This window comes from Henckelia pumila, chromosome 2, assembly GCF_033568475.1.
Source record: "Henckelia pumila isolate YLH828 chromosome 2, ASM3356847v2, whole genome shotgun sequence".
Taxonomy (NCBI): domain Eukaryota; kingdom Viridiplantae; phylum Streptophyta; class Magnoliopsida; order Lamiales; family Gesneriaceae; genus Henckelia; species Henckelia pumila.
Window position 1 is genome coordinate 191,363,805 of NC_133121.1, and position 12,949 is coordinate 191,376,753.

Sequence of the window (12,949 nt, forward strand, 5' to 3'; positions counted from 1 at the left end):
TTATTGTCTTTAATAAACCTTCATTTATTCAATTGTTAATAAGAAAATTTCCCCATATACTTATTTAATATTATATACAAACACAAATGACCTTTTTTTTTTTTTTTTTTGTTAACTCCAGGTCCTGATGCGCCTACAATGAGACAAATATGTCGTATAGAAACAATACCTTATCACACTTTCTCAGCAAACTTTGAGACAGGAGGTGGTAGCGGACATCCAACAAATATTGAACCACCAGGTAACTTATTACATATAATCGTTCATTACTACAATTTTAGATAGTAGAAATACAATTCTAATTTTTTGTTCTTCATACCAGGTCCTGATACAGCTACATTGAGACAAATTTGTTGTGTACAAGCAACATCAAATCACACTTTCTCATCAAACTTTGAGACAGGAACTACTAGCGCACAACATCCAACAAATTTTGAACATCAAGGTAACTTTTTATATAAAATCGCTCAATACTAAAAATATATGATGGAAATTTTTACGTTTGAATTCATTGCATAAATGCAAAAATATAACTTTTTTATTATATATACTCCACACTTTTAATATATATTTTATAATACATAACATTCAATATAAACTTATAAACTACTATGCTTCACATTACTGTCTTTAATAAACCTCATATATTCATTTAAAACTAAAAAAATTTCCACAAATATTTATTTAATACTAACAACCGTGTCACACGCATTGCGTTTGACCAAAAAATGTGACAAACATTTTCCTTAATATATGTTCACAAAATAAATTTAATGCAGTTAAATAACATAACTAAAATATTTTATACACATGTATACAGATGATCATATAACTTTTTTAAAAGGTGTTGAACTTAAAAAATTTGAAACACGATCCTAATATATACATGTTTCACGAAATAAGCACTCTTTTATTTACACTTTAAAGAGATTCCTGCATTTCAGATTTTAAACTTAAAATACCGAAACTAATGAACGATTTTTATGCTAATAAAATAATAAGAGATTAAAAAATATAAAGTGAACTTATACATTTTTAAAATGAAATTTAAATTTAGAAGCAAAAAAAAAAAAAAAATAATCCAACCTACTGATGTAGATGACAACAAAAATTGAATACCTACTAACAAATTTGTAGTCAATTAATATTGTATAAAAAAAAATTATCTATTATGAAATTCAAACAGAAGTCAAACACCATTTAGTAGGAAAAATCAAGAAGATACTAAAATTCTATGAAAATAAATTTGATATCAAAACTGTATTTTTTTCATGTTTATGTTACAATATTATTTAGAATAAAATGATTGCCATTAACTTAAAGAATAACAAATATGTAAATTAAATAAACCTAAAATTATAAACTTTAATATTTAAAGAGTAAATTAAAAAAATTTATAAATTGAAGTAACATTTTTGTATATGTGAAAATATCGTATTTTTATAACAAAAATATTAAATGTATTCAAAATGATTGAGAATGAAAAATGTTCGATGAAGCTGTTCTATACTTTGCACAACATAATTGCTGAAATGAATGCTAGCAACTGAAAAATGTCAGTTCCTAGCATTCATCGAATAGCTTCATCGAACATTTCTCAGTTGCTAGCATCAATTGAGAAGCTTCTCTCTCAGCTTCTGTTTAAGTTAGTATAGTGAGTTCAATACTTTGACACAAAAAAAATTGCTGAAAAATAACGAAGAACCATATTTTTAAAAAAAAATCATAGAAATGACAGGGCGTTAAAGAAATCCATTTAGCAATAACTTTAACTTGATTTCCAAAAATTGCGGATAAAAACTATGACCAAGGCCTCCAAAGCCTTCAAGTAAAGAACACCCAAGGTAATGAGAAAGGCATTAAACCATATAAATGAAAAAAAAAAAGTAGAATGGAAGGACTTCCATATTATAATCATTCTCTTTGAAGACCTAATTCCGTCAATGCTTGAAACAGAGACTCTACCATGTCTTTCAGAACACAATGACAATGAAATTTTTTCAAAGTAGAGAAAAGATACATATTAGAAGACGATCAAATTATCAACAAAGATTAATGGTGATTTTAAAAAATAAAGATAGATAATTTTGTCCCAAAAATTAAAAAAAATGATCCATATTGAATTATGGTCAATCAATAAAGATAGATAGTTGTTGCTCTGTGAACAGAGTTAACAATGAATTTTCGTAAATCCTATATAATGTCATAAACACTCAAAGAAAACAAACTGATACAAAATGAAAAACAATAAATATTAATAATATATATATTAATAAGAAACATAAATAGAATAGTAAAATTAAATAAATAACACATACGAAACATGTCAAAAGTATTTGTGATAGCCAAACAGCATGAACTGACAATCACTAAAAACATCCTATGTCAATATAATTACTGCCATAAAAAATTTTAATGTACTAAAATATATATGGAACGAAAAAATATACCATTAAAGCCATTAAATAGTTAAACCAAACTCAAATTACAAAATGAATTAGTTAAAAAGATAACTAAATGACAAGTTGGCAACACATGTTGTATATATAAGAAAGATAAGTTAAAAAAATTAATAAGATTTTAATTTATCTATTTATTGGATGCATTGATTGAATCTTCATTTGCTTTATTTAATGATATCTACATTTATCATGGATAAGATGTCGATCTTTAATTTGAGGTAAGAAAACTCATTGCACTTTACGATCTCATCCATTGTTACCCATTTACATAAATTTCTTAATTTTAATTTTTTAAAAGTTTCGTTGATAATTTAATATATGGACAATGGACATATACGAGTAAATAAATTCCTTACTCATAAATTTAAAATTAAAAATCAAAGTATTTCAATTTTGATAATCCAATATTTATTTTTAATATGACCACAGGAAATAGATTTACAACAAACAACAGTGATATTAGGGTTCAACAATATCGGCGCCCACGTCGGTATTGTAATCTAGCAAGAGAATTCAATGAATCTCTACCACATTATCAATGGCGACTACCGGACACAACAAATTGTCTACATTGTCAAGCTTTGTTATTCCATGGCGAAACATCACAACTATGTTGTAGAAATGGACGGACAAAGCTAGAATCTATTCCTTCACCAAATGAATTCCAACAACTGTTTGCTGGAGACAATGAACAAAGCAGACACTTTTTGCAGTGGATAAGAGCATATAATCATGTTTTCTCATTCACGTCAATGGGGGTCAATATAGACCAAACCTTAGCAACTGGTGCAAATGGGATTTACACATTTCGTGCACATGGTGCAATATATCACTCGATCGGAAGTCTTCTACCTCGTGAAAATTGTAGACCAAGGTATCTGCAAATGTGGATTGTTGACATAGACCATGAGGTAGATAATAGACTTCAAGAAAATAGCGAGCTCAGGCAAGATTTGTTGATCAAGATACAAAACATTCTTGATCAACATAATCCATTTGTTAATGTCTTTCGACAAATAGGTCAACGTCAAGACATACCTAAATGCAAGATCATCATTAAACAACAAGCCCCTAATCAACATCAATACAGTCTACCAACTGCTTCTCAAGTTTCAGTTGTTATTGTCGACAACGAATCCCCAGAGAACTTGGGAAGCAGAGATATTTTCATACAAGGAATCGATGGATATCTTATGAATATTCAAGATATAGTTGGATACTATGACCCCTTACAATACCCACTTCTTTTGCCCTACGGAACATATGGTTGGGATATTAACAGCAGAAATATGGATGGTACCCGATTAACATGCTTAAACTACTATGCATATATGCTACAGGTTAGCAACACATCCTGCATTTTCTACAGTTATTAGCCAACTATAAATAATTTAATTTCACTATTCAATTGATGTTAATAAACTTTAACAATAGATACGGGAAAATTCTCCAACATTACTGCTTCGAGGACGTCTATTGCAACAATATGTAGTCAATAACTATGTCAAGATTGAAACACAAAGACTGAGGTGGATACGTTCTAATCAACGTAACATTCGGTCTGAACTTTACCAAGGACTACAAGATTGTTTAGATGGGGGAGAAAACAATGCAGGTATGGTACCTTCATAAACATAATATTATTATTTAGTGTATATTTTCTAACTTAATATGACTAACACCTATAATATACAGGAAATGTTGGTCATAGAATTGTACTTCCATCATCTTTTAGTGGAAGTCCACGTGATATGTACCAACGATATCAAGATGCAATGACTTTGGTACAGACTTATGGAAAACCAGATCTAATGATTACAATGACATGCAATCCAAATTGGAGCGAGATAAAAAATCAATTATATCATGGGCAATCTCCTCAAGACCGTCCTGATTTAATTACAAGGATATTCAAATCCAAATTTGAGGAATTTAAGAAAGACATTGTGGATAGAGGAGTGTTGGGAAAAGTTCAATCTTATTCATATGTCATTGAGTACCAAAAAAGGGGATTGCCACATGCGCATATGCTGATCATTTTTCAGAATACCGATAAGCTGCAAACACCTGATGAATTTGACTCAATAGTGCGTGCTGAAATACCTTCACAAACAGAGGAACCCAATCTATATGAAGTTGTTATCCATCATATGATACACGGACCATGTGGAGCACTCAATCCTAATTCTCCGTGTATGAGAGATGGAAAATGTAAGAAAAAATTTCCAAAACCATTTGTGTTACATACTTCTCGAGGAATGGATTCATACCCTTTGTATCGAAGACGTGAAGGTACACAAGTACAAATATATGAAAATGATCAATTCAAGGTTGACAACGGCTGGGTCGTCCCTTATAATCCGTGGCTTTTGTTGAAATATGATTGTCACATAAATGTTGAAGTTTGTGGCGGTATCAAATGTGTTAAGTACATATACAAATACATTCATAAAGGACCTGACCGAGTTGCATTAGAGGTACATAATGGACATAATCTTGATGAAATACAACAATATGTTGATGGAAGATGGATCTCCGTGCCTGAAGCTCTGTGGTGAATTTTCTCATTTGACTTTAGTAGGATGTATCCTGCTGTAATTAGGTTGCAATTACATCTACCAAACCAGCATTCCATTCAATTTCACTCAAACCAAAACATAAGTGATGTACTTGCAAATGATGTAAACACAAAGACCATGCTCAAAGAATTTTTTCAAATGAATTGTGTTCCTGAATTGACTGGAAAATACTTATATAGGGAATTTCCACAATATTTCACTTGGATACAATCTCGAAAAGAATGGGTTCCTCGAAGAAGCCAAAATCAAGTAGTTGGAAGGATATATGTTGTGTCCCCATCAGAAGGTGAGAGATTTTATCTTCGCATACTTCTCAATCATGTTCCAGGTCCGAAATCTTTTGATTATTTGATGACTGTGAATGGAAATGTATACACAAACTTTAAAGAAGCAGCTGAAATTAGGGGACTTCTGAAACATGATGATTATGTGCACCATTGTCTGATCGAAGCTTGCTCAGTTAAAATGCCATCGTCATTGAGAAGATTATTTGTCTCCATCTTGGTGTTTTGCCAACCAACAAAGGTTCGTGAACTTTGGGATGAGTTCCACACATATATGTCTGAAGATTATGGAAGATCCATTTCATCTAATAGTGAATTCATCACAAATAAATTGCTTCTTGAGATACGAAGATTGTTGCATCAATACAAAAAAATGCTCGATGATTTTGATTTGCCATCAATAAATATAGCGTTTTTATCAGACCACCCACTTCCAAGAATAATTGAAGATGAGCTTTCAATTCAAATTTCAGATGAGGATTTGAGATGTATTGAACATTTGAATGCTCAACAAAAATTGACATTTGATTCTGTCATACAAAGCATTATGTGCAACCAACCAAAACTATTCTTTATTGATGGTCCAGGAGGCACTGGAAAGACCTTTCTTTACCGTACAATTTTGGCTCATCTCAGAAAGAGAGGAAAAATTATAATTGCCGTAGAGACTTCTGAATAGCTGCAACATTGTTGCCTGGGGGAAGGACAGCACATTCACGTCTAAAAATTCCACTTAAACCAACAACATCAACCCTTTGTACGATAAAAAAACAGTCAGATCTTGCTGAGTTAAAAAGGCGTGCAACAGCAGTAATATGGGATGAGGCTTCAATGGCAAACTGTTATGCTTTCGAATCTGTCAACAAAACTTTTCAAGATATTATGGAAAATCAGTTGCCATTTGGAGGAAAAATTATGGTTTTTGGTGGAGATTTTCGACAAGTACTGCCAGTTGTTAAACGGGAACTATGAGAGAACAAATTGCTGCAAGCATTTCAAGGTCAACATTCTGGCATCGTGTCAATGTATTACGTCTTCAACAAAATATGAGATCTGCACAAGATACTGAGTTTTCAGAGTTTCTGTTGAGGATAGACAACGGTTTGCAGCATACAATCAATGGAGACTTTATAAAATTGCCTGATTCCATGGTCATACAATGGGAGAATGAAGAATCAATTGACAAGTTGATTGATTTTGTTTTTCCAAATATGATCAATCATGTAAACGATGCAAACTACATGGTTGGCAGAGCCATTATTACCCCAAAAAACTGTGATGTTGATAAAATCAATGAAATGCTCATCTCAAAATTTCCAGGAGAAGAAAGAGTGTATACATCTTGGGACTCCATTGAAGATGACAATAACAATCTTTTTCAAGAAGAGTTCTTGAATTCTCTAAGTCCAAGTGGTTTGCCACCTTATATAATCTCACTAAAAGTAGGTTGCCCAATCATGTTACTGCGAAATGTTGCTCCTGAACTAGGCCTGTGTAACGGGACAAGATTAATATGCCGCAATCTTGGAAGAAACTTTATTGATGCAGAGATCATAACAGGTCCACATAAGGGTACCAGATACTTTATTCATAGAATGCCTTTGAAAAGTGAAGAAAATTCTGGATTGCCGTTTGAGTTGACACGTAGACAATTTCCATTGAGATTGAGTTTTGCTCTTACAATAAATAAATCACAAGGACAAACAATACCAAATGTTGGGATCTTTCTTCGGAATCATGTGTTCAGCCATGGGCAGCTATATGTCGCTCTTTCAAGAGGAGTTTCTCAACAATGTACTAAAATTTTGGTCAAAGACGGAAATCTACAATCTCACAATGGTGTTTACACAAGAAATGTCGTTTACAAAGATGTGTTATTACCTAACATTCCTTGATACAACAACTTAGAGTCAGTGAACTATCCTTACAAAAAATAAAAATAAATTTTTATCTACAAATTGTTACAAAATCAAACAGTTTATTTTGCTATGCAGATGACCAAATTCATTTTTCCGAAACTTTGGTGGCTGATGAAAAAACTGTTATTGAGGATACTACTACATGTCGACATACACCTCCTGCTCAATCTTATAGGGTAAAATTTTATTTTAAATATTGCAAAATTCAAATATGATTATGATTAATTTAACTTTAAAAACATTTTAGCCTCGAAGATTTCAAGTGATTAGTCCGGGATGGAAAACTACAATAGGTATAAATGCATACGACTTCGGGAGAGTGATTTTAAGAATTGTTCAGAAATTAAAAAAACACGTGTAAGTCAATATGTGTCTTATAACACAATTCTTCTTCTTCTTCTTTTTATTTTTTAAAATTTATGTAACATAACTTTTCCCTATATAATTTTTTGTATATTTACGTTCCTTTCTTACAGCAACAAGCGAATTGCGTGGGTAGAAGGATGGGATTCAACGGACGTACGCGTTCAAATACTAATTGTTTTCTACAATATGCGTTCTTTGACAAATCTAATTTTAATTGGTCTCACGTAATAATGGAGCAGAAAGGCATAGCGGCTAGAAGACAAACGGTGGAAAACACATTATTTAGGTACACCTATTACTCAATACAGACCACAATTATGTGAAAAGATTTATTATCTACATACATAATTTAATTGACATGTTATTTATGGTGATAGGAAAAAAATCAGACGCACTAACGATCATGATATTGACGTCGTAAGAAACATCATTCATACTACAACACCTACTACATTATCAAATATTTCAATACACTACAAATCATCATAAAAAATATTTGTATTTTGCAGTTCGACAACCACTACATACCAACATAGAAAACATCCACGTGAACATCATCACGTAAGGTTTTTTCATAGTTAGGGAGTTCAAAAAATAAAAAAAATACTTTATTTAACAATTCCAAGTTGATATCTCTTACTATCTCTTAATATTTTCTACAAGATGTGGACCACAGACTAATTTATTGAAGTGTAGGTATGTCATTTTTTCAATAATATCCTCTTTCAATAACCATAATGTACTGTGTCACAATGTGGGTAAAAAAATGTATCCACTATTATCTTCTCCAAAAATAATCAATCAGTTTTTTATGTGCCAACCCACTACGAAAACTTCCCATTTACCACTGCATGTAACTTTTCATCTTACCATCTTTTTACCGTTATCTTCCAAAGAAAAACACATATATAAGGTCTGCCATCATTTTCATCAAAAAAATATTAAATATTCATCGCTCAAGTTAACTAATATTTCATCAACTTACCCTTCAACTCAAGTTAACTAATATTTCATCAACTTACCCTTAAAATCATCAACTATTTGACAAAATTTCTCCATAAAATTTGGTTGTTGAATTAATCCTCCTTAACTGTTGGTTAGAAAAATATGTGAATTGGATTTGAAATTTTCAAGTTCAAATTTGGTTTATGCCGTTTTGTTGCTTCAATTTGAAAACTTTCAAAAATCATGTTGTTAATGACATTTATGTGGCTGTTTACATGTCGTTCAAACCCAAGGAGATTTTTAACATTGCAAAGGAGCCTGAATTTCTTGCTACCACTGGATTATACCTGGGAAACCACAAGTATATGGTGATTCAAGGAAAGCCTGGTGTTGTTATTCTTGGAAAGAAGGTATATTTTCAAATATTCAATTGCGGTTTCTTGACAGAATTTAGATAACATTCAATTCCAAGTTGTTGTTACCATGTCATAAATCCAGATTATGCGCATAATCTTGGATAGCTTATGGATAAACATATTTGACCTGTAAATTTAAACAAAATCCTTACAAATATAGTTGGATAATTGGTGATGAAACTCTATGCAAAAAACTCCAGAGGATGTTTGTTGGACAATGTTTCAAGTGTTGTAGTGTTTGGAGATTTTGAAGCGCATGTTTATGTTTTCTGATATTGTATTTATTTCCCTTAAGAGATTAAATAATTGAAACAAATCTAAAAAAATCACAATTAGGTGGAGAAAATGAAGGAAGTGAGAACGCTTTTCTTCTCCACACGTAAAAGCAACTTAATCAAACACGGTTAATTTGATTTCTACATCAGCCCATTATCCCTGAAACCTCTCATCCAAACAAACACGGTTAATTTATTTACTCCTCTAGATTTTTATCATATCGTGATCATATTTACCCTACCGTTTCTGCACCAAAGGTAAGCGCTCTGTCTCTGCGCTCCGTCTATGTTATATTATGATTTCATTTTTGATTTTTGTATGGATTGTTTTCAGATCGTGATATTCGTTCCTCTCCTCTCAACACATCATCTTTGTCGTCACCATTTATGCACCCAAGGTAATGTAGCCTCAAATATTTGTTTTTGATTCTTTAAGTTATGAATTTCAAATCTGATTTGTTTCTTTAAATTTTTAATTTTATATTTTACTTTAAAAATTTATTATCTACGTTATTATTTTTCTCTAACTTTGAATTCTTTCGTTAATTGAGAATGTTGCAAAATCTACTCTTTTTCAAATAATGAATAAAATCAATTCTTTTATGCTTGCGATTTTTACTCATAACATCAATATGGATTACAGTCATTTTAATTTGGTTTTTAATTTCAAAGGATTTAATACCATGAAAAGGTTGATTTCCAGGTACATATGGTGAACTATTTAGTGTTCCAATCAATTTTTTTTATATGCCAAGACTTCTTAAGTATTGCCGATTTTTTTAGTTATGTTGAATATCAACACACTTGACTATTACCGTTTTTTTTAATTTAATTGTTTGCTAGATTTATTTGTCATTTTCATATTTTTAATTTAACTCTTTTTTGGCAAAATCTTCCATATAGATTTTGATAGTGTGTTTGTGGATTTCATTGGTTGATGGTCTTCTTTGGTATTTTGCTATCTTTAATCAATGTGGTGCCTATATTTGTTTCAAATTGAAATTAATCCTAATAATGTTTTTGCCATAATACCTTCCGATGAAAAATTTCATCGTCTGTTATTTATTATATTTACGCTTATAGTAATGCAACCACATATTATTTACATATTTTGTTTAGGAACCAGAGTGGACAAAGAACCGCCAGATATCCCAAGCTTGGGTGTACTGATAATTCTCATCCTCAATTTCTTGAATATTTTAATACTTATGTTAAGTCGTACACTATTATATTACTCTATTTTGTTTATTTCTCTAATCATGAGAGTTTAGATATTTGATACATGACAAGCAATATCTTTAATCTTCTTTAAATTAAATATTCTGATTCAAACACATGCTTATTATGTTAATCAAGAATCTTGAAATAAAGCACACACTCACCTCTCATAACTTGGACCGACTTTGGATTCATCCAATTTTTCAAGGTTTGATATTTTTTTCCTTCAATATTCTGTCAGTATTTGTTCCATTTTAATTTGATTTTCAATTTTTTTTATTTATTGTTTGAGCGTATCTATTGGGATGGACATGTTGAGAGAAATGTGCTAAAAATCGTAGTCAACAATGGAAGGATTTAGAAATTGGAATCCAATGTTTATTTTTTTTCCCTCATACGATTCTGTTATTGTTTCCCTTTCTTTTATTTTCACCCTCATACATTGCTCTTCTTTTATTCAATATCATGATTTTGAAAGAGGACGTCAATGTTTGCGTGCTAAATTTGTTCCCTTTATTTTATTTTCACCTCAAATGCAGATTTCTCCGATTTTATTTTATCGAGTTAGCAATCCTTTCGCAAGGACAGTTCAGTATTGGATTGAAGTTGTGAGACACTTTTGATTAATATTATGTTTGTTTATTTTTGCACGATCAAATTAGTAATATGTTCCTAGGAAATTTGAAGCTATAACACCCTTTTCATGTCAAATTTTTCATTTATCTTTTTTTTATTGAATTTGTAATACTTTTTGATGCATAAAAGAATAGATGTTGAGAACATCTTTGAGCATTAATACGACTTTTCATAGATGGAAGTTTTGTGAACCTTGGACCGAATGGTGTCCAATGTAGATATGGGACAGGTTTCGATTTGTTGTGGCTAAATAAAGGTTGAAATTGAAGAGAAAGTTTATCAAAAAAGAGTGTGAAGTTGATGTGTTTGTCAGATGGATCAAAGAAATTGGTGATGACGGATAAAGTCTTCAGAGAGAAGTCCCAGCTGTGAAACAGAAAGCTCAGGAATCTGGATCATTATCATCTCATTCAAAAAGATTCTCAGACGATCAGGTTAATTTCTTATGTGTGTAGGCATATATCTGTGTATCCTGAATCTGCATATCACTCTGAGTTGGTTCATTGGGGATTCAAAGTATCCAACATTTCGCAGAACCTAAGTTGTAGGTATGTGTTAGCATCTTTATTTGGGCTCCGAGTGGAGACTAGGAAGGCAGTTTAGATCATGAAATGGTAAACACTAACAGATTGGTGTACTTTTATCTGTTTTATTGAATTTTAGTTTTGTTTTAACTGCCGATTGAACATTAAAAAAATAAATCATTCTTATGAAATTTGACCAACATGAATTCACTCTGAACACCTTGAGGTGGTAGCGGATGACAACAAATGAGTAATTATGCTTTTAACTATATTCTTATTCAAAATCATCCAAACTGAAAAATTCCACCTAATACTCCATTTATTCCTTCAATCGTCCAATTACCATGGAATTCCATACTAGGTATATCATTGATGTTCATAAATTACAGAAAAAAGAGGATTGGTAGAGAACAGTTTGCATGGTAATTGGCTGAGTTTCCTGCTACTGGAATCACCTTCAATCCTTTCAGCTTCGAACTTTCTTTGTGGTATTTTAGTAATATGTCAATTTTAGATCTTTAATCTACGAATGATTACTGTATCTTATAGATAGATTTCATATTGATACTTTTTACTTTGGATATTGCAGTTTAAATATTGAAATATGGGACAACAATGAGGGAGAACGGAAGTCAATTATTTTCCGTACATGGAAACAACACACGTTACTATACTATTTGTTCTTTTTTTCTTTTAAATTTTCTATTTTTGGCTACTAAGGTTGTGTGAAATGCAATAACATTTTCTTTTCGTGGCACCATTTAAACAATAATTTGGGAAAATTTGAAGGTGATCTCCAAAAAATGATTGATAATTTCATGATCACATTGAGCAAGATTAGTTAATTCAGGTTATCAAACAAAAGAAACTATCATCGGAAACGTTCGTGACTTTGTCTCTTATTCGTATATTGTAATTTTACTATTACTATTTAATTAAGGATGACAGATTGTATGTTGCTGACAATCACACTTCTAACCCATTTTCAGGCTTATTTATTCCATTGAAGTCATGGTTCCTGAGCACAAAGCAATTAGCGAAGCTTTGAAATTTTTATTTCTTTGTGTTGATTTTCAATTCTATCATATGAATATTTTGTTTTGTTCTTAGACTCTTTAATAAATGTACATTTTTTTAATGTGGGCTTCCAAAAATTTTACCACTTCAAAAACCTCAAATAAGATTTGAAGAACCTATGACAACAGTTTATAGTCTTCTATTTCTCTTTTGCTCTTTATGTGTTGCCTTAAGTTGGGTTTTTTAGTTTTTTAGATGTCGAAGATTGAATTTTTATGTGAAGATTTTGTCTATGGATTAATATTGTA

The 12,949-nt window shown here is 31.1% G+C and overlaps 3 protein-coding genes and 1 long non-coding RNA gene across 4 annotated transcripts; all 4 read left to right on the forward strand.

Moving 5' to 3' along the window:
- The first annotated feature begins 3,214 nt into the window (after positions 1-3,214).
- LOC140879255 (uncharacterized) lies at positions 3,215-5,020 on the forward strand. Its single transcript, XM_073282936.1, has 3 exons — positions 3,215-3,802; positions 3,897-4,077; positions 4,158-5,020. Exons 1-3 carry the CDS (start codon positions 3,215-3,217, stop codon positions 5,018-5,020), a joined length of 1,632 nt encoding a protein of 543 aa, XP_073139037.1.
- A 24-nt stretch (positions 5,021-5,044) lies between these two features.
- Positions 5,045-6,004, forward strand: LOC140879256 (uncharacterized). The gene has a single exon (XM_073282937.1). It carries the CDS (start codon positions 5,045-5,047, stop codon positions 6,002-6,004), a length of 960 nt encoding a protein of 319 aa, XP_073139038.1.
- Positions 6,005-6,293: 289 nt separating this feature from the next.
- On the forward strand, positions 6,294-7,220 carry LOC140879257 (uncharacterized). Its single transcript, XM_073282938.1, has one exon. The coding sequence runs from the start codon at positions 6,294-6,296 to the stop codon at positions 7,218-7,220; it is 927 nt and encodes a 308-aa protein (XP_073139039.1).
- A 2,358-nt stretch (positions 7,221-9,578) lies between these two features.
- Positions 9,579-12,727, forward strand: LOC140879418 (uncharacterized). Its single transcript, XR_012149412.1, has 4 exons — positions 9,579-9,644; positions 11,414-11,534; positions 12,214-12,288; positions 12,614-12,727. It is a non-coding gene; the product is annotated as an uncharacterized lncRNA (long non-coding RNA).
- The last annotated feature ends 222 nt before the right edge of the window (positions 12,728-12,949 follow it).